At 31.8% G+C, this 22,409-nt stretch overlaps 2 protein-coding genes across 4 annotated transcripts; one reads left to right on the top strand and one right to left on the bottom strand.

The window, feature by feature from the left end:
* Nucleotides 1-320: 320 nt before the first annotated feature.
* LOC130803232 (L-type lectin-domain containing receptor kinase IX.1-like) lies at nt 321-8,068 on the top strand. The gene is made up of 3 exons (XM_057667408.1): nt 321-951; nt 4,944-5,657; nt 6,872-8,068. Exons 1-3 carry the CDS (start codon nt 501-503, stop codon nt 7,744-7,746), a joined length of 2,040 nt encoding a protein of 679 aa, XP_057523391.1. The 5' UTR covers nt 321-500; the 3' UTR covers nt 7,747-8,068.
* Nucleotides 8,069-9,829: 1,761 nt separating this feature from the next.
* Nucleotides 9,830-21,720, bottom strand: LOC130803231 (uncharacterized). 3 transcript variants are annotated; one of them, XM_057667406.1, is made up of 12 exons: nt 21,312-21,720; nt 19,879-19,970; nt 19,680-19,750; nt 19,543-19,606; nt 19,118-19,185; nt 18,982-19,039; nt 18,794-18,871; nt 15,549-15,611; nt 12,641-12,994; nt 11,915-12,172; nt 11,513-11,665; nt 9,830-10,340 (listed from the first exon to the last, which is right to left on the bottom strand). In XM_057667406.1, the coding sequence occupies exons 2-12, from the start codon at nt 19,918-19,920 to the stop codon at nt 10,161-10,163; spliced, it is 1,389 nt and encodes a 462-aa protein (XP_057523389.1). In that variant the 5' UTR covers nt 19,921-19,970; nt 21,312-21,720; the 3' UTR covers nt 9,830-10,160. The 3 variants fall into 3 exon arrangements, with proteins under 3 accessions (XP_057523389.1, XP_057523387.1, XP_057523390.1); XM_057667404.1 differs by having other exon boundaries at nt 19,879-19,977; nt 21,312-21,719; XM_057667407.1 differs by lacking the exon at nt 12,641-12,994 and having other exon boundaries at nt 19,879-19,977; nt 21,312-21,719.
* Nucleotides 21,721-22,409: the final 689 nt, after the last annotated feature.

Below are 22,409 nucleotides of genomic sequence, written 5' to 3'. Positions count from 1 at the left end.
TTTTTTAAAAGCTTTCAATATGATTATAAAGAACTTGCTCATAATTTATAATTTTCAATATGATATTTTCAATATATTTTCAATATGATATTTTCAATATATTTTTTAGAAGCTTTCAAATTGTGATACTTTATGTACATATCATATGGATAACTATTTTAATCACCTAAAAATGCCTATAAACTTGAGAGAGAACTTTCAAAAAGAAGAATATATACTAATTTTTCTCTAAAAGAATTGACAAGAAAGATTTAAAAACAAAAGTGGGACCCACATAGATAATAAAACAACACAAAATGCATTCATCCCACAATATAAAAGATGATAATACTTAAGTTAACATAGACCTCACATAGAAAACTATGCATCTAAGCACATTTCTAGAAATGACCAAAATCTTAGAAACTTACTTATATTGATCTTCTAAAATACCCTTTTCTCATCAAATCTCAACTTTCATTAATTCCCTAAAACAAATATCTCATAATTAAAAAAAAAAAATGCCCTCTTTTTTTCTACTATTTTCCACCACCATATTTCTACTATTTTCATCATCTTTATCTTCGACTTCGCCTTTTTCTCCGAGTTGCGAGAACGAAGGCAAAGTCATATTCTCATTTCCAAGCTTCAACCAATCAAGTTGTAGCCATGGAAGTGATCTTTTATGCATGGATAAAGTCTCCCCCGGAAAAGGGTACTTAAATTTGACGACGATTTCGGCGAATAGTACAGGAACGAATGATTTCATGACCGTAGCAAGAGTTTTATACCATAAACCAGTTCAAATATGGCCTGCTTCATTTTGTACAAGTTTCTCCTTTAATATATTTCCTAGATTAGACCAGATTTATACTGGTGATGGTATGAGTTTTGTTATTGCTCCTGATAATAAATCTTCTCCTCTTAAAAGTGCTGGCTCTTATCTTGGTCTCAATGATCCTTTACTTGCAGGTTAGACTTTGGCCTTTATTTTATTTTTCCTTTTTTTTTTTTGGCTTATTGATTGTTTAATCTCGAGCCGAGGAACTGGTCGCAACCTCCTTTGATATGATAACGGTATAGTATGTCGTATTTCATTATTTTTCAGACCCTAATGGCCTAATCATAATTTGGGATATATTATATATGAGCTAGTATGGTGATGATGATGAAATTGTTTATTATTTTTTTATAATAAGGCAGCATATTATAAATATTTAAGGGATGTTTGGTAAATGGTGGTAGCTAATTACAGTAGTTGATTTGATGATTGATTTGATCCGTTGATTTTAAACACGTTGTTTGTTTAAAAATAACTTATTGATAACAATAATTTGTTTCAACCAGTTAATTTATCAAATGTTAGTATTGGCTAGTTTAACCATTCAACTCCATATTTGTCTTAAAATAAGCTAAAATTACCGTGAAAAAAAGCCGTTCACTTTTAATTAGCTCATGATATTTAAAAGAATTATCACAACTTTGTAATTTTTGCTCCTAAAACTAAATGATGAATTACCTTCGTCTCTTCATCTTTGATCACTATAATTAATAAAATGTAAAATACTAGAATTAGATGATATTTATATCACATTAATTTTAAGAAGTTTGCTCTTAGAAATAATTAATGATCATTAGAGAAATTATTTTTTATGAATTTAAATTTTAATAATCTATGTGGTATTTGAATTTAGATTAATTATATGGAATTGGACCTTGGTTCCAACTTTGTGCTAAAAGAGCTATGGTGATATAAGTCAAAGTTTGGTCTTAATGGAGGTGTAGTAGGTAAAGAATTGAAAGCTTTTAAAACTTTAATTTACTAATTCTATAAGTAGTTTATTAACATGTATAATATTTTAGTAGTATCATATAAATTAATTTTCATGGCGGCAAAGGTTAAAGTTGGGACCAATATATAAATTAATAATAAAACATATTGTAACAATTAAGTTGCTTAAACAACATTATTATGAGCTTTTTGAAAATAATTTAATTGTGGAAATTATCCTCTCCTATTCATAGAGAATAAGAGATTTGTGTTTTACACCAAAATCAAGGAGGGGTGGGGGACCACTTAAAAGTGGAAAGTGGGTCGAAAACTCTCTTTTTCTATAAAGAGCATTAATATTTATGTGTTATCGTGTTATTGTAGTAAGAGTAAAAAAATGACAAAAATAGAAACGAGACATATTTTCAGTGAATTGGCTCAATAAGAAAATGTTCCATTCTCTATGAATAGAAGGGAGTATAATAAATTGATAATAATAATTTTTGTATTGAGACAAATCAAACAATATAAAAATCTCACATTACTATACTATAGCTTATAAATTAAAAATATAATAAAGTAATATTTAATACTACCTCCTATTCAGCTGAATTGTCCCATTTTTTTTTTGGCACTATTCACTTATCACTCTTAATTTGTATTTTACTCTTAATCTATAAGTTAAAACATAGTCATATGGGATCTTGTTTGATTCGTCTCAATACAAGGATTATTAATATCAACTTTTTACAATTTTTAATTAAGCATAATTTAAGATATTAAGAGTTAAAATATTGCCTCGACAAGTGTGAAAAGTCAAATGGGACAGTTCAGCTGAATAGGAGGGAGTATAATTAATAAATTGTTTTAAAAATCAAGCACTTAAACAATGGTATATAGTTGTTGACTTTTCAAAAGCCAAAATATAGAGCACATGTGCTTCACTGGCCTGCTTTCTTCTGTTGGAATGACACTGTATTAGGTCTTTTAAGAGGTGTTTTAATTTGATGTGGTAGTTGTTTGGTTGGTGAATACAAGGTTAAGCAAGCTGTACATTTTAGTTTTATGTCGTTGTCTTAGTTAATCTCTGTTTTCATTTGTTCTTCTTATTTATATTTTGTGCAGATTTCAATATAAATTTAAAAGTCAAATAATGTTAATTGTGATATTTAGAAAGTATATATTAAGACGAATCTATATATCAAGATCCCACATGAATGTATTTTTTCATATAAATCGATGATAAATCATAGTCAAAAGTTTAATACTAAAATTTGTAAATTTTATTTGAGAATAACATATGAAAACGGAGGGAATATTTCTATTAATTTGGGGAAAGACTGAAAAATCCTTATTGATAACGGGGAGAAAGAATTAATTTTGCCCATAAATAATGAGAAAGTCACCGTAACAAAAAATAAATAAAAGAGAAACGTATAATATTAGACCAACTTATCTCATAATCTTTTATTTACTTAAAGGGCCAAGGGGGGATGAATTATTTTTTCTTTATTTTATTTACTTTATTTCCTTAATTTCATTAGTTTTTATTAAATAAATTTATTAACTAGACTAAATATTATATTTTATTGAAAGATATTTCAATTGTTAAACTTACTGATTTTCTTAACATTATTGTTTTGATAAGGTGATAAAGAAAACATATATAATTTGCATTTTGTGTTGTTCTATATTTTTTTTTTCCCTTAAAATTCATGCTCTTTTTAGTTCAAAAATCTTCCTAGACATAAAGAATATGATTGCTATCTAATTTTATTACATTTTGGTCTTTAACGAATAAACTTTTGTGAAAATTTTGATCAAAGGGAACAATTCTTATAAAATTAAGGGAATAATATTATTAGGTGATAAAATTAAGCATATATCATTTTTCTAAATTCCATTTTCATATAATTTTTTATTTTTCACTATCTACTTTGTAGTGAAAAAAATAAAAATTTTATATATTAATAATTTGTATTATTAAATTATTTAATTTATATATAAAGTGCATCTCATACAAGATAAATATTAGTTGATAAGGTTGTAAAAAGGGATATTTGTATTTGTGTGGAATACTTCAACATTAAACCGGCCAAGTCACAGTAGTTAAAAGAATATTGAGATTTTTAGAAGATCATGATGTAGCTATCGTTGCATATTTATTTATTTATATGGCAGTAGATCATATTAATAAAATGATACAAGTTTATTTATAACATCACCTTAATAGTGGAAAAAAAATTAAACATTGCTGTGTCCTACTAATAATGTCTCATTATTATTTTTTATCAGAATATACCTTACTTTCTCTAGTATTTCATTAAAGGGAGTACGGGTAAGGATTGTTTGTCACCTTATTTCATCCAGACCCTATCTTTGAGCGGAATATTGAGTATGATGATGATGATTAGAATATACTTTATAAAATTATTTTTTCTAAATTTTACCTAATAAAAAGAATTTTGCAAATAAATACCTAACAAAAAATTTTCTTTTTAAAAATTTACCAACTAACGTTTGTCGTGAGTTGACCGTGTATTTTATAGTTGACTGAGCACTTGCAATGCACGTGACTATTAAAATGGTTCTTTCCCATCCTTTTTTTCCTTTTTTTGCTACTTCCCTCCATTTGCATAGACCATTAGTGTACACTAAGTTAACACTCATCACTTGCAATGCACGTGACTATTAAAATGGTTCTTTCCCATCCTTTTTTTTTTACTTTTTTTGCTACTTCCCTTCATTTGTATAGGCCATTTTAGTGCACACTTAGTTGACATTGATCACTTTCTCGTTGTTTCAACCATAAATCAATAGAAAGTCACCAAAATTAAAATATTTTATAAAATATATAAGATTATAAAAACTAGAATGAAGATAGTGGAGACTAATTTTCATGATTTGTTAAAGCATTATAAGGACAACAACTCATGAGCAATAATTATGAAATAGATTACTTTCCACACACAAAATCCTAAATAATAATGGTTAATTTACGATTAACTACAAAAATACTAAATACTTAATATTAAAATATATTCTTTTTATTTCAATCACTATAGTACAAAATAAGAAAAATATAAAATAGAATTTCAAAACTCCTCCTATAAAATGAAGACATATAAATATAATAAATTACTTTTTTTTTCAAATAACCATTATTTACTTATACATTTTCGTTGGTATGCAGGTAAATCCGACTTCCAACAAGTAGCAATCGAGATGGACACATACGCCAACGAATGGGATCCAGACGGAAACCACATAGCAATCGACACAACAAGTGTAATGCATTCATTAATCGCTAAATCTCTAAACACTTCCAACATCACTCTAAAAAATGGAAAACAAATAAGAGTCAAAATCAAATACAATGGCTACACAAAACAATTCCAAATCTTTGTGGGTTATGAAGGGGACCCACTTAAATCCTTCCTTAATTACACCCTAAAACTCTCAAAAAAAATCCCAAGTTTTTCTTACATAGGTTTTACTGCCTCAACCGGGATTTTAACCGAAACCCACCAATTACATGATTGGGTTTTTACCTCTAATATTTTACCAAATTGGACGGTAAAAGATAACAAGAAAAAGGGTATTATTTTGGCATGTGTTTTGCCGGTGGTTTTGGGGTTGGCGGTGTTTGGGGTGGTTGTTATGGTGGTGTTTCGACGGCGGATGGTGAGGAGGAGGGAGAGGGAGAGGAGATTGGAAGAGCTGGAGAGACAGTATGCGGCAAATGCACCAAGGAAGTTTACTTATAAACAATTGTGTAAGGCTACTAAGAATTTTAGTAAGGAAAATTTGTTGGGTATTGGTGGGTTCGGTAGTGTTTATAAAGGGCAGATTTCTGATCCTCCTCAAACTGTTGCTGTTAAGAAGATCTCTGCTACTTCTCAGCAAGGTTTGTCTTTTCAATTTCTTTTATCATTTTTTTTTTCTTTGAAATTTCTAATTAATAAATCGTAATTTTGTAAATTATTACAAAAAAGACAAAATAAATATTAATAAAATAAAAAAAATAAACTAAAATCCTAAAAGCATCCCTCTATTACCTTCTTCTAAATAAGGATAATTTATCAATATTATAATTACCGTTATTTTTTTTTATGCTCTCATGATAAATATTTTCTCTATTCTATTATAGTCGTTACTTTTGACTTTTTTCGCGATCTTATGTGTTATTTTAATTATTTATATAATGTACTATACACATCTAAAAATTTTTATGAAAGTATGCGATTTAAATATGATTCTATTTGATTATACTTTCTTTGTGCTATTATACTTGCTAGTTGCTACATTTGACTTTTTCAGCAATTCTACGTGATATTTTGATTATTTATATATTGAACTATACAAATCTAAAAATTATTTCATAAATATTTAATTTTATGAAAGGATGCGATTAAACATTCAATCAGAATTTCACTTGACATTAGCCACAATATATAATATATAAAATAAGTTTAAACGTTGAATAGCGACAATACTGTAATTTTGAAAGTATTTCAAGAAGTATACTATTATTGAATTGTGTACTTGCCTAACAGCTATGTTATTTAGACACAACCTAGCCGTGTTCGAACGAAGTTAAAATATAAGTTTTTAAAGTGCAAATGTGCATGTGTAATTTGTAAAGTGATAATAATAAATTACTAATTTATTTTAATCAAACTAAGTAGTAAGTATTGATTTGCTCAACTTGTTAAATTTGTCTTAATATATAGTTTTTTAATTTATAATTATTATAAATTTTTATGATAGTGAGACTCAAAATTTTCTTTATAGTTTTATTTTAACATAATGATCTAAAGATTTTTGTATATATTTAAAATTTTCATTGGCGTCAAACCCTAACACTTGAATCTATTTCAGATAACATAGCCTAATAATGTCGATTAGTATCGAATTCGACATTATTAATTGGACTATGTTACCCAAAAACAAATTTAAGTATCAAGGCTTGAATTAATTTGATGCATCATTTGTTGAACATATATTGTTGGCTAACATACACGCAAACTTCATTCTTTTGGTATTAAAGCTCTGCTAGTATTATTGTGTTGTTGTATATGGATTAACATATTAAAGAACTTTTATCCCTTGTTTTACCAGGTGAGAGGGAATATATGGCAGAAATAGGCACAATTGGAAGGCTAAGGCATAGAAACATATTACAACTTCAAGGTTGGAGTCATGAAGAAGAAAGTCTTCTTCTAGTATATGACTACATGGCCAAAAAGAGTCTAAACGAGTTCCTCTCAGGAAGATGTTTTCTTGATTGGAAGACAAGGTACAAGATACTAAATGGGCTGGCCTCAGCCTTGTTATACCTCCATGAAGAATGTGGTGACCCTGTGGTGCATAGAGATGTCAAGCCTAGCAATGTCATGTTAGATGCCGATTTCAACCCTCGTCTTGGCGATTTTGGACTCGCTCGATTGCTTAAAAACACGCAAGGAGTCACTACTATGGTGGCCGGAACATTAGGTTACATGGCCCCAGAGGTGAGTTACACCGGCAAAGCAACAACCGAGTCTGACGTCTATAGCTTTGGAGTGGTGGCATTAGAGGTTGTGTGTGGGAAGAGGTTTAGTAATCTTCTAGGGGAAAGTTGTTTAGTGGATTATGCATGGGATATGCATGCAAATGGTAAACTTGTAGAATGTGTGGACCCTAAACTTGGAAAGAATTTCGATGAGGGCGAAGCCATCAGGATTTTACGTGTATCACTTGCGTGTTTGCATTTAGATTCGAATCTGAGACCTACTATGAGAAAAGTGGCTACCGTTTTCAGGAATAAAGATGAACCTATTATTGACCTTCCTGATACTCGTCCCAAAGGAGTGTATGTGTCGATACATGGATTTTCAAATCCGCCTAGCATGGCGAATCCAAAATCGGGTAACCCGTTGTTGGCATGGCCCGAATACCCTTCTTCTAGCCACACTTCAAATTATCCTGATGATTCTTTGTTGATGCCTCGTTAACAAATGTTATATTATTAATTAGTACTCTAGTAAGGTAGGTTTACTTTAAAGAAGGTTTTAGCATAACATATGATTTTGCTCCGGCTTTGTATATGATAATGTTGTATTATTATAAGATTGGAGATACAAAAGTGTTGCATAATGTATATATATGGTAGATGTTTTTGTCTTGGTTGTAGTAATAAAGTTGCTTGTTTTTGTCTTTTATCTTGGTCTATTTGGTTATTGATACTAAAAGGTAGTAATGACACTGAATTGTAGTGTAAATTTTCATGAAATGGCCTATGTTATTTCCATGGTAATGAATTTTTTATCATTTTAAAAAAATTCACAATTTTTACCACCATTTTAAATGATAACATATTGTAATAAATTTTTGAAAAATATAGATAATTGAAGGAGAACAAGCATAATTATTAAAATCGTCAAAAAAATTTCCTATCAAAATTATACTAACTTTCCATTATAATTTTCATTAATTAAAAGCGACTATCAAAGGAGTAAAAGGTCAGGAATTATCCCAAAACATAACAATGATTATCAAAGGTGATTCTACCATCAATGTTAAGAGTGATTCAGACAAATCCTCCTTTTTTTCTAAAATTTTCTTCACAAATTCTTGTACACGGTTTTATCGTGACATGTATTTTATAGATAAGTTAAATAGCTTAATTATTATAAATTAGTATCATATAAACTTATTTTGAACTTGTCTCGCATTTTATAGATAAGTTAAATAGCCTAACTATTATAAATTAATACCATATGAACTTATTTTAAACTCGTTTCACCAAGAGACAGTCTCTTATAAGAATACGTTAATTTTCTTTTCTTGATTTTCTGATATATTTTTGGGCTAACTTTTTTCTCCTCTTCCCTTGGCCCAATACTCAATCAACTCATGATTTTAATTTACTCTAAGAATCATTTACTAGTGTAATAATTATATAAACACAAATTCTTAAATAATTCGGTCTCATGATGAAACAATTTCTTTTGTGTTGGCTCGTACATAGTTAATTTGTTAAAGTAATCACTTAGAATTTTAAAGTAATTAATTAGAAAAATAGACTAATTATAAATTTGTCTCATATTAATACAATCTAGAGAAAATGAATTGTTATATAAATTATCTCAAAAACAAGCCAATTATCGATATCAATTAATAGCATTCAACTTATGCATAAATCCATATATTTACAAATACTAATGCATGTGCTAGCTAACTTGGTCAAGACTTTGTAAATGTTGAATTAAATTGATTAAGCTTTATGCTTGGGCTAAATTTGGGTTATTTATCTCTTCTTCGTAGACTCACGACAATAATATATTCAATAATAATGTGTTTAGTTATAATTAGTAAACTAAAACAAATTCAAAATAATATTTTTTTAGAAATTTCACAAACTTTCATAAAATGCCAATGATAGCACTTTTGTAACATTTTTCACATGGTAGCATCCAGTTTATACCTTATCTAACCGTCGTAACATTTTTCATTAAATTCTTAAAATTTCCGTTTAATCCACCATTTTGATGTTTCCACCCTTATTAAGTGTTGGTAATTGTCTTTATAATTTGCCTTAAACATTTGAGAGCGTTGATGAATTAAACGATAAATTAAACGTCAAATGGTGGATTAAACATTTAAAATCATAAAAATAGTTTTGAGCAAATTATAAAGACAACATTCAACACTTAATAAGGGTAAAAACGTCAAAATGGTGAATTAAATGAAAATTAAGAAAAATTTAAGAGAAATTGCTCCAGCAATTAGATAAGGCATAAACTGATGCTACCATGAGGAAAAATCCTACAAAAATGCTACCACTGGTGTTTCATAAAAGTTCGATCTTACCATGTAAAATTTCCCTATTTTTTTTAGTTATTTGAGCAACCAAAAAGCTGACTAACCATTTGTCCGTATACTTCCAAGTCATCAAGTGTTTTCAAGAAGATTTACTCAGGTTGTGAGCCCGGAATTCGAGTAGGAGCATCAAGAAGCTACCATAGTTTCCCATCAGATGAATTCAAGATTCAAAGATCCAAATAGCAGAACTCCTTATCAAGATCTGTAACCAGGTGATCACTAAAATGGATGAAAGTCATGAAACTAGAATAAAATTCTGTTACATAATTTAACAATACATTTAAACATAAAAATATTCGCAAATTCATACAGGGTGATGATGCACCATAGAGGCGCTTTCGCCTCTCCTTGAACGAAAACTTCACCAACAAATTAAAGAAAACGACAATGGTTTAGTTAAAAATATCTGCAAATACTTGCAGGATGACGATGGACCATAGAGGTGTTTTCGCCTCATTAGATGAAAACTTCACAACAAATCAAAGGAAACGACAATGGTTTAAATCAAATCCACCCGATTATCAATGCGGAAAGATTTAAGGAATTAATAGAAAGGAGCGCGATGAGGTATTCCCTTTCTCTTGCGAATCTTCTTTGGCGCTGGTTCTTGCTCGACATCTTGACTTGCTTCTTGACTTGCGTCTTCTGGGGCTTCTGGCTCCGTGTTATCAAGCAACAGAAATGGAGGTGAAGATTCATCTGGCTTTTTCAAAAATGCATCGACCTGAAAACATATAAATCTCAAAGCCAAATTAGTTTTCACTCGGTTTGATGGAACAAATTGTGGTGATTGGAAGAGATCAATGATCAGAATTAACTGCAAAGAATGATATGGCGCTTGTAGATGAAAGTCTTGCGCGACCAATAGCTAACTGGGAAAGTCTCGAGGCAAGGGAAAGGTGTAATTATATGATCATAGGTTTGATTTTTTTGTTCATTGTAATGACTCTCTCACCTACTAGGCTAGTCTTTTGGGTGAGTTCTCATGTTTATTCTATAACAATGGTATCAGAGCCGACTCGGAATGGTGGCCTACAAATTGGTGACTCGGATTAAGCTAGTCGTGACCAACATAGCCAAGACCAACGAGGATCCAACTCGAAGTGGTGGCCAAGGTTAACCCAGCCGTGACCATTGAGGATGATCTTATTTGGTGGCCAAGGTTCGAATATAATGGAATGTATTTGAGGTCATTACAAGGTTATGGGACTCTGTCTCACATCAGTTGAATGGGAAGGTAATGTGGGGTTTGAGTAAATGACTCTCTTGGGTGAGTTCTCTTGTTTATTCAGTAACACTTTCATTGCTAATGTATACGTTGTTCATGGTCCTTCAATGAAAAGGTCTATGATTCTTGGTTGATTGCATCATCAACGATAATCTTGAAGAAATCCTTTCTAAACAGTCTTAAGAAGATGAACCCAACCTAACCCTTATTTCATCTTCCTACTCCCCATCATGGTTTATAAACGATAACATGAGAGATGCCTTTCTTAATGGTTTTTGTAACAGACAAATCGTTTCCACTGGTCATCTTGATCTGGAATTCTTCAAACAATCTGGGTTTCAGTGCATAGAAAATCTAAAAGAAATCAGATCTTTGGGCTCTTTATTAGTAAAGGTAACGTCTGTTACCCTCTAACCACTAGACTCTTATGTTAACCTAGAAATTGTTAAGATATCTACATTTCGTTGTTCTTCCACAGTAAAAGGGAATTACATTTCCATTAATAAACCCATGCTAGCCAACATTCTGATTTGAAGGATGTTTACAGTCTGAATCTATTGATAGGGTTAAATCAATTGTGAAGGAAGGGTGCTACACAACTTTTTCTCAAGGTGCATCATTTCGAGATGAATAGATGTTACTACAAAATGAAACATCAATTGTTTTACCTTGCAAGAAATGGAGCAGTAACTGAAAATTTCATGCTCAATCAACTTTCTTTTGCATGTTTGGCATGATGATTCCTCATTTGTTTTACCCCACGACCCCGTGTGTGGCAGAGGACTCAAAGATATGACTAGCTGCCTATTGCACCTGTATGGCTAGAGGCATTTACAAACAAAGATTAGGAGGTAATCCGCATTACAATAAGCTTAAGAACAAACAACTTCCAAGAGCTCTTTTATCTTTCTTATTCCTTACTTGCAAACATTAAGGTACTCGTACATTCCAATTTTACAAAAATCATCAAAATTTTAGAAAGATGGAAGACTCCATAAGACATAAATGTCGAAAGACATTATTTTACCAAAAGTTATGTGAAACTTTCAACTAAGAATGAGAGAAATCACCTGGATCCGTGAGCAATCGATATGCCTTTCTATCTCATCAAGCGGAACCACATCCTTGTAAACATGACGGTAGATTTTCAGAACTCTGTGCTTCGTATGGGAAGCTAATGACAAACAATATTGGCAAAGAGCAGCATCACAATCAATGCAATACTTGTTTGACTCATTCCGGCGAATAGGATGTTTGGAGCAAGGGTCAAAGAAGGTCCTCTTTAGAAACCTTTCAAGCCACTTAGGTTTTAACTTTCTAAGTTCAACCTATAAAAAAGTTTTGTATTAGAAAACACTGCTAGAACAGCTCAACACAAGTAAAAATGTAAGAGAATCTTGGGTTGGCCTAATGGTTACAGGGTTTTCCCTTTTATCCATGTGGCAAGGGTTTAATTCTCACCACCAACTGGAAGGATTCATTGCCTTCCCCCTAGCTTGTAGGAATTCTGTAGCATACTCCCGAGTCCAAAATATTGTATTAGAAAATTGTATTAGAAAAGACTGCTAGAACAGCTCAACACAAGTCAAAATGTACAACTTAAGAGAATCATGGGTTCGCTTAATGGTTACAGGGTTTTCCTTTTTATCCCTACAGGGGTTTAATTCCCACCATCAACAGGAAAGATTAATTCCTTTTCCCCCTAGCTTGTAGAAATTACCTAGCATACTCCCGAGTCCAAAAAAAAAAACTTAAAATGGGTTAATCTTTGACACGGATGAGATAAATCGCATAACCTTTGTGCACTGACTCAGCTGATCATCATGATCTCTCTGTAGCTCTTTCTGCGGCTGTGAAGCCTGACTCAACTGCTTATCCTGGCCTTTCTTAGGCTCTTTCGCGAGCGGTGAAGCCTGATTCGGCAGCTTATCATAGTCTTCCTGAGACTCTTTCAGAAGTGGTGAAATCTGTCTTAGCAACTTATCATAGTCTTCCTGAGGCTCTTTCAGAAGCAGAGTAGCCTGACTCGGAAACTTATCATAGTCCTCCTGAGGCTCTTTCTGTGGCGGTGAATCCTGACTTAACTCCTCATCAAGCTCTTTCAGAGGCTGTGAAGCCTGAGTTAGCTTTAATATAAATTTTGTACTTCCCTGGGAACCACCACAGGACCATTTAGATGAAACAAAAACAAAAAAAAATTCCTGATTATGCGTCTGCACATTGCATTGGTCTTCGCTATATATGCACCGGTATTTGCAAGTCAAATAGAGAAATCTATGGCCACCTAAACATGGATGCAATGAGTGTCTTTACATGGTTATTACTTATTCCTCATAGGCAAATATAGCTAATCACCGAATGGAAAATTATGTTCATCAATACAAGTCCAATATACTAGCAAGTGGCATACCATATTCACCAATCTTCCATCACCAACAAGCCAACCCTAACACACAGAACTACAAAAGTCTAAGTCACAAAATAAAAACAGGATGCTGGTAATCAATCATCCCAGGTAATCAGCACGTCATGGATATTCAGTAAGTGTTACTAATAATGACCCCAAACTGTACGAGATTGAGTAAACTGCGGTGGGTTCTAGAAAGCGTGTCTTGAAGTGTTACTAGCGAGATGAAAAAAGACCATAATGACCGCCTTCCTAGAACCGAAACGTCAAGTCACAAGCCACAAAAGGTACATTTGAACCGAAACTTCAAGTCACCCTTCCTAGAACCTACCATGGACCACTAGTGTCGGTTAAGACCATAACGAACCCCAAAATTCTCCACCTTTAGTTTACTAGCGTGATGAAAAAAGAAAAAGGGGGTAAAGGAGAAGAGAGGGCCATTGCGGAAGATCCAGGGATGACTTCAGATGATGATAAAAGGGGCTAGATAAAGAAGTGATGATGATATAGGGAAGGATGAAAGGGATGAAGGGGAAAGGAAGTGAGAAAGAGACAATTAAGAATGAAGTAGAAAAGGAGGTTAAGAGGGCGAGAGAGTAGAGGTTAGATTGATATTCCATCTATTGACTGTTATATAGATGTTGGTTTTAGCTTAAGAAATCCTCCATTCTTACCACAGATGAAATTCTTACCAAGTAGCAATCAGTTACTGGAAGAGAATCAATCTAAGATAGGTATCAATACAAAAGATACATTGACTACAACTACAACTCTTAAGAGATTACAAGAATGAAATAAGCATGATGATTCACATGAAATCGAAAACAAAACTAACAAGCAAAACGCAAATTACCAAAAAATGATGTTTTGCCCATAGCATTGCTCAAATTCTAGTACAATATGTCTATGCACCCTACTACTGATCTTAGAAAACTGATTGGAATCTACTTTTGAAATGACAGTGAAGTAAAAGAAAAGGCAGCAGATGCTAATTGGGATAGCAATTGGCCAATTTGAGTTACTCCAAGAAAGATTTATTTGATGAAAAACGGGTATTTGGTTCACAAAAGTGGCTATAGTTTGGAGATATAGAGACAGATTTGCTATCTCTTAGAAAGCCTACTCGGGTCTTGGCCAGAAAAGAAAATGGTTCAGCTACTTTTTTATGTCGAATGAGTCGGAGAAATCAAGACAGTTTAAACCCATTTCGTCGTCCAGTAGCTACAACTGTTTGTTGATATGCAGAACCATGGGACTAGCAACGAAGAAAATTTCCCTTTGCATTAATATTCACAACTAAAAAATAAAAGAAACATTCTCTAGAAGATTCGGTTTCGCAAAATTAACTATCAAGGATATTTTATATTTTCATGTGGACACTAGATGTGACAAAAGTTCTTAAAGATCTGTTAACAAAAGTAGCAACAACGCACCTAAATACGACAAATTGAACAAAAAATCGATTAGCTAGTATTGAACAGGTACATGGCCCTTAGAGTCGATGTTTAGCAACAGCGGCAAATACTAGAAACATTATATTCTTGTGAGTTTTCAGCTGAATACGAGATTTATGGGAACGGAGAGAAAAATGAACAATTGTTTCCCATTTCGTCACGTGTTGAGGCACAAAAATGTTTATCTAATGTCAAGAGAACACCTGCCAACGATATTTGAGATACTCCTTGTTATAAATTTAAGAATATTGAATGTAACAAGAATTATACAGATTGATGGTCGTAAATTTGTTATAGTAAGTTAATCGGTAGTTATCGGCGTTGGAATTTAGTAACAATTAAATCTTGGCAACAAAAGGAATGAACTGCACATACTACCTTTGTCCGCAAAAGATGGGAGTCCCTCCTCTATAAAGTTAATTAAACTCAATCTAAGAATCTGACTTTTATGGAGGACAATTGTTTTCTATTGCTCATCACATTTAACGGACTGACCGGATTAACGTCGCAAAACGTTGCAAAAAATCCATCTCTAGATTTATATATAACAATAGAGATCTAGTCACTGATTACCCACGTTCTCTTTTCATCGTAGAAAACAAAAATGGAATTGATACAACATATAATACTCATACCAATATTGCCAACCAATCAAGATCCGAGACTGATCACTTCTAGTGGATCTACTTCAAGTTCTCATATTGCTATCAATAATTTATAATTATGAAATCATTTGAATTTTGCCCTCCTTCTATTTACATTTTAGAATTTGTAAAATCATATGGTTGTTACGTTTTAACGTTCTCAACACAAACAAATTGGGTTTAAGAAGTTCAAACGTACCTCAATTGCAATTCTAGCAGATGAAGCGCTTTCCATTTTCTCATCAAGGGGATCAGATTTTTCCTGAAGAACACACAAAAAAAAAAACAAACGGGAGAAGAAAAAATTATTATTAGTATAGTACCAAAAATTTCCTGAAGTTTGAAAGACAAAATCAGAGTCGATCAGCTGAAAATCCATATGAATAAACCTTAATCAAAAAAAGGAGCAACAATAAGCGAGCTTCAAAATGTGAAGTGTTACTTGTCGATTCATGAGATATTTAAATAAAAACTTACATTGCTCAAAGTAACATGGCATTTTGCAACACACTATAGGTGAAAGGTTTAAGAAGATTTTCAGCATAAGACAAGATACATATTAATGGGAGGTTTAATGCTATTACTTGCTCCCCCATGAAAAACGCAAACAATTAGTTCATATAAATCCAAGTTTTTCAGAATTTCAAATTTTCAAGCCAATAGAAAACCTTTTAGGAAAAAAGTACTAAAAGACATTAAATACGTTACAAATAAATCATACAACAGAAAAACAAATTAAGTAGAAAATTTTTATTTTGTAGAACCGTGAAGTTGCAATTATATCTCAGTTGTGCAATACAATATTCTATGCAAACTTAATAAAAAAATAAAAAAGAAAAAAAAAAAAAAAGAAAAGAAAAAAAGAAGCACACCCACTAATTTTTTTCAATGTGCAATCCCGAACAAAAGAAAAAAATGAACAAATCCGGAGTAAGAAATGATCATCTACCTATTTTTCAAAGTTACAACACCAACAACAATGTCGATTCCAAAAGTATCACATGTTCTAGTGGTCATTGCAACCAATAGCATAACTCTCCAATTGAGATTCAATAACAAAATTCTGTTTCAAATTTTACATCTACACAGAATTTTATTTATATTTTATTTATATCTTCTTTTTAAAATATGCATTGAAATTCAGCAAAAGGTTTTTAAATCAAAAGGTTTCAATTTAAAATCAACTAGTATCAAATAACATTTCCTATATGATAAAAGGAACAAAGATTCATATAGAATAATAAAAATTGTTTGATTGTGTACCTTGCTTGAATCCATTGGCCCGAGGTACAAAAATGAAACTTGATCAGTAACAAATGATTGTAAAAATTTCAATGAAACTGAATTTTGAGTCAATATATCATTCAGAATAACATGGATGCTAATTAAAAAGCCTTTTGTTTAATTCTTAGGTTTCTTCAAAATTTATTCAAAGGGGGGATTTTTTAACAAAAAAATAAAAAAGAACACTTGTCTATTCCAAAGAGGAAAGCTATAATCTTTTTCTTTTTAGATAAAAATTTCAGAAATCTACGATATCCCTTCTATAAATGTCTAGTCAAGTGCGAACACAAAGATACTATCACCTGTATCAGCCACCTAATTATCATAGTTGCCTTTTTTATGCAAAGACCAACATTCAGATGACCAAAAACAGAGAACATCCGAACATACCTAAACAAGATTTTTCAAGTCCGGATCTCACTCAAGCCAAGTATGCAAACACACTTCGATAGAAAAAATTATATCTTCGGTTAAAGGACAAAAGGGATAATACGTTAACTCTACCAGCTCTATCAGTAAGGTGTTCTACATCTTTTTAACTGTGATTTGTTGACAAAGATAAAACCCCATACATTTAGGAGTACGTCATTACGACCCTTATGGTAAGGTTTTTCAATAAATTCACGGATAGATAAATTCTATTTGTGCAGAACACCTCCATTAGTTACCTATCTAAAGCCTAGATCAATAAACTATTCTCGAGTCCAATAACTCTTATTCTTTAATTTATGATGATAAGTTGCCATCTTAGACTACTGAATGCATATGTGATCCAATGAAAATTTCTTCCTCTCAAGCTTATTTTTCTTGAACTGAACTCAAATAATATAAAAATTTTTGAGTAAATTACAATAAGACTTTGGAAAACAGTAAGCACCCGCTTCATTTTGTCCTCCAATCTCTTCATCTTCCAGTTTTTTCTTCTACCTCATCAAGGAAAACAATTCTTGCTTTAATTATATTTTTAAAGAGAAGACGATGCTTTACTATGGCACTTGTTAATATCTATAATTCAAATAAATCTTGAAAATAATGAATTCATTTTGCATGTTTCAAGAAGTCATACATGCAAACAGTCCTATGAAGAGTAAGAATTATAGGCATGGTGCAACTTACGAAAGACAAAAAGGTTATGATGCAAGGAGCAAGTAACTAAAGCACATAGCCACATAAAAGGCAGGCCTTATTATGTGCAACAATGAGCAATATTATCCGGTGACCAACATAATTATAGCTAGTGCAAGGATCAAACTAGCATTATTGACATCATCCAGTGACCAACAATGAGCAATATCACCTCTACCCCAATGTATACAAAAGAAAAGTGCACATTTATGCAGTATGGCATTATGTTGTTGAATTCTTTGTAAATAGAACAACCCATGAGCTCAATAGTCTTTGCTTATTATCAATATCCTGGAAGTTAACATTCTCCAGGAAAGCAAAAATTTCCCAAAAAGGGATTCATTCAATGATTACAATGGGCAAGGCACAATCACAAACAATGTCAATCGTAATTTCTAAAGTAAATGAGTAAGCTTTTAGTCACTACTCATTTCAAAAGTACACAAATGTAGAACTTATTTTCCATACAAGTCCCAATTCGTGGAAAAAAATGACCGGTAACACAACAAAAAAGAGAGGGTTGAGGGAACTAAAGTTATGCTAAGATTGAATGGAATGAAATAGAGGAAAAGGAAGGGATGGCATTTCCTTAATTTGGATACCAAAAGGGGGAGGGGGAAATGGAGGGAAGGGGATAGGGGAAAAACTCTAGATATTCTGTTAAATAAATCCTTCCAACATTGAAAAGGTTTGAAAGGAAACACATTATTCCCCCCCCCCCCCCCCCCCAACAAATGTTCTCCAAACACATTCTAAAACTTTTCAACATGAGAACTCCAAAAAATCAGAACCATATCAAGAAGACATTCAAGAAGATCAATATTTCAATTGAGTCTTCGCCTTTTCCTTCCAAGACCTCCTCTTTTCCCCTAATATTCAAACATTCACCAAATGACTCTGATATCTGCTTCTGATATAGTGACATTCTCCTTTTACAGCAGTAGACACACACGTTTGCAAATTGTTCCATCATTGTGTCGTAAATGCATGCTAATATTGGATGAAACAAAGGAGAAAGAAAAGAAATACACTCACATTTTCCGAAGGAATGAAGTGAAGATTAGAGCTGTCCTGATATACTTCAGACAGGATGCTGACAATTTCATGAGTAATCTGCAACATGTATAAAATTTCTTTCATGTCTTCTCATTTTCTATAGAATCTTTACAAAAAAGTTAATTCAACAAGTAGATGTAAAGTAAAGAACACAACTAATTGCGTACCAACGTGGAAACATCAATCTCACCATCACTTTGTTTATAGGATTCACTTTCTCTCGACCTACAACGAAAAACCAATTTGTCAAGATTTGGATAAAATGACAAAGGGTTTGGCTAATAATGTTAGACTTTGGCTTACATTTTCAGGTTATCAAATACTTCACTTGCATTTTTTTGTTGAATGTTGGAATATATATTATCATGGACCTATACCAATAAGATACAGATACCTTATACAGATGATAAGTAATCACTTAAAATAATACTTACTCCGTTCTTTAAATCTTGCTTCATTTGACCATCGTGCACTATTCATCAGTAAAATTTGACTCTTATATTGTCGTTAATCTATAAGTTAAAACATAGCCATATGAAATCTTGTTTGAATTGTCTCGATCTAAAATATATTAATTTGTAGTTTTCATAATTGTTTGATAAACATAAATAGAGATATTAACAATTGAAAACGATTAAAGTTGTGCATTGGCGATGTGAAAAGTCAAATGGTGCAAGATTTAAAGAACGGAGTTAGTAGCCTTAACGGAAATAACCCACTCAGTTTACCTCATTCTCATTTAAGAATTTGAGGTCACGGCACTTGATTTCTTGAAACTCTAAGTTGTCTATTCTGCAATGTAACTTTGAGATCTAAAAGCATTTCTCCCAGTTTAGTCTCCATATCTTAGTTTGAAGGAACTTACCCTTTATTTTGTACCAGCATTATCTCAAACCTCTGCTTGACTTCGGTATCCAAAATTTTTTCTGCTTTTTCCTGTTGTAAATTCAATCTTGAGAAAGTATCCAACATAATCAAAACAACCATACATGAAATAAAATTTCTAAGTCAGCGACAACCGAAAAGAAGCTAAGATATTAAGTATGTTTTATCAAACTTAGAACCTCTAGTCTTTCTTGCAAAAACCCGTCAAGAATCTCCAACATATTGTCATAAAGATTGCAAGAATTGTAGCAACCAGTCCGACCTTTAGTCCCTGCCTCCTGCAGCGAAAATGATCAAGTATGGTCAACTAGTAATCTTTGAAATAAACCATTTTTTTAGATATTCTTGGCCTCTAAATTCACCTAGGTAGTAACATAAATAAGAAACAAGGTCCCCTTTTCGTTAGGATGCACAAATAGTAAAATAAATTAGGTTAAAAAACATCATCATGAGACGAAAGCCATCTTAGCTGCCATGATGCAGCCTACACAGGAACACCACACAAATGCTGCAAATATATACGGACAAGGCTAAATTAGCCGAAAGATGGTTATTAGTTCAAGCACGAAAAGTGATCCTATTTTTTAGGGTAAAAAGGTAGTTAAAATGCCTCGAGCCCATGTTAAACTATGAAGTTGAAGTAACCCATGTCATAGACTCATACCTATAAGAAGAGCCCGATTAGTGTCACATGATTCACTAATAGCTTTGTGAATCGTGAATCGAAAAAAGCGAATTATGGTATATTTTAGGCTATTTTTGCACCATTGAGCAAATCATGAATCCAGAAAACGAACTAACTAGCGAATTATGTTTGACCGTACAAAACATGTACCCAAAAACGGCATAGGTAGGTAAGTAGAGAATAATTAGGGGCATGAAACAGCTCTCTCTAAGTAACAGGTAAGCATCATTACAACAACAACAATCTCGGAGCCTTAATGCCAAAAGATTAGGGATCGGCTAACTAGGTAAGCATCAACGCTAGCATAGTAGGTTACCTCCATAGAAATGCATCAATTCCGTTGTTATGCAAGTATGATTCTCAAACCTAATAATGATAGTAGGCGGATTCTCAGTTTAGTTCTCTTCAAAAAGACAGTATTGGAAATGAATATACTCTTCAATCACCAAAATTTTCCAAATTAAAATTCATCAAATTGTTCCTATACTAATATGATATGCATCAATAAACTTGGCAACAAAAACTCTTAATTTCAAAACCCATATGCAAAAAAACTTAAAACTATATTAATATGATATTTATCAATAAATTTGGCCAAAAAAACTCTAAATTTCAAAACCCTAAATGCAAAGAAGCTTAATCCTATACCAATATGATATGCATTGTTCCTCAGTTACATATACCTAAACCTTGTATCTACAATAATACATAAAAATGAAAAGACAAAAAACCATCCCCTTCAAATTACTAAAATTCAGTCAGCAAAATTAGAAACATATAAATTTCAAAATTCTTAAATACCCAAATAAATTCAATACTCAAAAACCCAAAAAAACAAATAATTTAAAATTGAAAGCCAATACAAAAAGGATAATTAAAACTTTCTTCATCCGTATTTTTCCCAAAATAGAAATAAAAGTATCATACCTTCATCATTTCACCATTTTGAATCAGATCATAAGATTACATGATATGGACATTGTATAAGGAGAGATTTTTGTGGGTTATACAGCTCAAATTTGAATTTGGAAATTGCATAAGAAAAAAAGGTATTATCTTTGAAAATTAAAATCTTATTTCTTTTTCCTATTTTGGGTGTTCTTCCGAGTTCAAGATTTGTACTTGCTGTGACAATAAAAACCCTTTTTGTTATAGTTTTAATTTTAGTTTGAGAAGATAAATTTGCAGAGAAATGGAGATTGAAAAGAGGGAATGAATGCATCTGCAATTCCTAAGCAAATGTCACTTCTAACAATGTGCTTTCATACACTCCAACGCAGGTTGTTGCAGCTTTCTTTATGACCGGAGTAATTAATCGTGAATATAATATTGACATTCACTCTCAAGTCTCAAGTTAGGGTGGGCAAGGATTTAGGGGGTGTTCTAGTCATCTAGTTGATTTTAGATTTGATGTTTTGATTGGTTTAAAATTAAGTTATGTGTTAAAAATTCATATTATTTTTTACATGATTTTAATTTTATTTAAATTTTGATTAAAGTTTAATTTGATTATTTGGTTGGATAAATATTAAATTATCAGTGTGTTTTGAACACTTCTGGAGAAAATGATAGTTAGTAAGAATTGTATTCATGTTGGTTAAGTGGGAAGCGCTACATGTTTCAACTTATACAAAATTTGTTTTCAACGCTACAAGTTTTTAATATTTTCGCTCAAAGTGTTAGTAATGCATTAATAAAATTTCAATTTTTATTGATATCATCTAAATATTAATTTTTAAATTACAATTTACATCCAACATAAAAGAATTTTGTCTTTGGAGGACAAAGCATCATTGTTATGTACTTCTATATTATATAAAATCGCAATTGTCAATTGTCTCATGCCGATAAAAAAAGACTCAAAATCATTATCCTCCCAAACAAAAAGTGGTTGAGAATGTAAGTTAACAAGGTGATAATGAAGATAGGCTATAGATGTAGCGGATGCACCAAAGTTGGTAGTGCTTCTACGCACACATGTTCATCCTAACTTGTTGTATGCTTATCTACTTCTTTATGTGATTA

Source organism: Amaranthus tricolor, chromosome 16 (assembly GCF_026212465.1).
Source record: "Amaranthus tricolor cultivar Red isolate AtriRed21 chromosome 16, ASM2621246v1, whole genome shotgun sequence".
In the NCBI taxonomy this organism is placed as follows: domain Eukaryota; kingdom Viridiplantae; phylum Streptophyta; class Magnoliopsida; order Caryophyllales; family Amaranthaceae; genus Amaranthus; species Amaranthus tricolor.
The sequence above is the reverse complement of the archived record's forward strand: the minus strand, read 5'-3'. Positions and strand labels throughout refer to the sequence as shown.

Excerpts from the sequence above, each read along its gene's own strand:
- LOC130803232 (XM_057667408.1), top strand. The coding sequence starts at position 501 with ATGCCCTCTTTTTTTCTACTATTTTCCACCACCATATTTCTACTATTT. Across the intron at positions 952-4,943 it reads CAATGATCCTTTACTTGCAG|GTAAATCCGACTTCCAACAA; the intron begins GTTAGACTTTGG and ends GTTGGTATGCAG. Across the intron at positions 5,658-6,871 it reads CTCTGCTACTTCTCAGCAAG|GTGAGAGGGAATATATGGCA; the intron begins GTTTGTCTTTTC and ends TTGTTTTACCAG.
- LOC130803231 (XM_057667404.1), bottom strand. Across the intron at positions 12,173-12,640 it reads AGCTGAGTCAGTGCACAAAG|GTTGAACTTAGAAAGTTAAA; the intron begins GTTATGCGATTT and ends ACTTTTTTATAG. Across the intron at positions 10,341-11,512 it reads ACTGCTCCATTTCTTGCAAG|GTCGATGCATTTTTGAAAAA; the intron begins GTAAAACAATTG and ends ATATGTTTTCAG.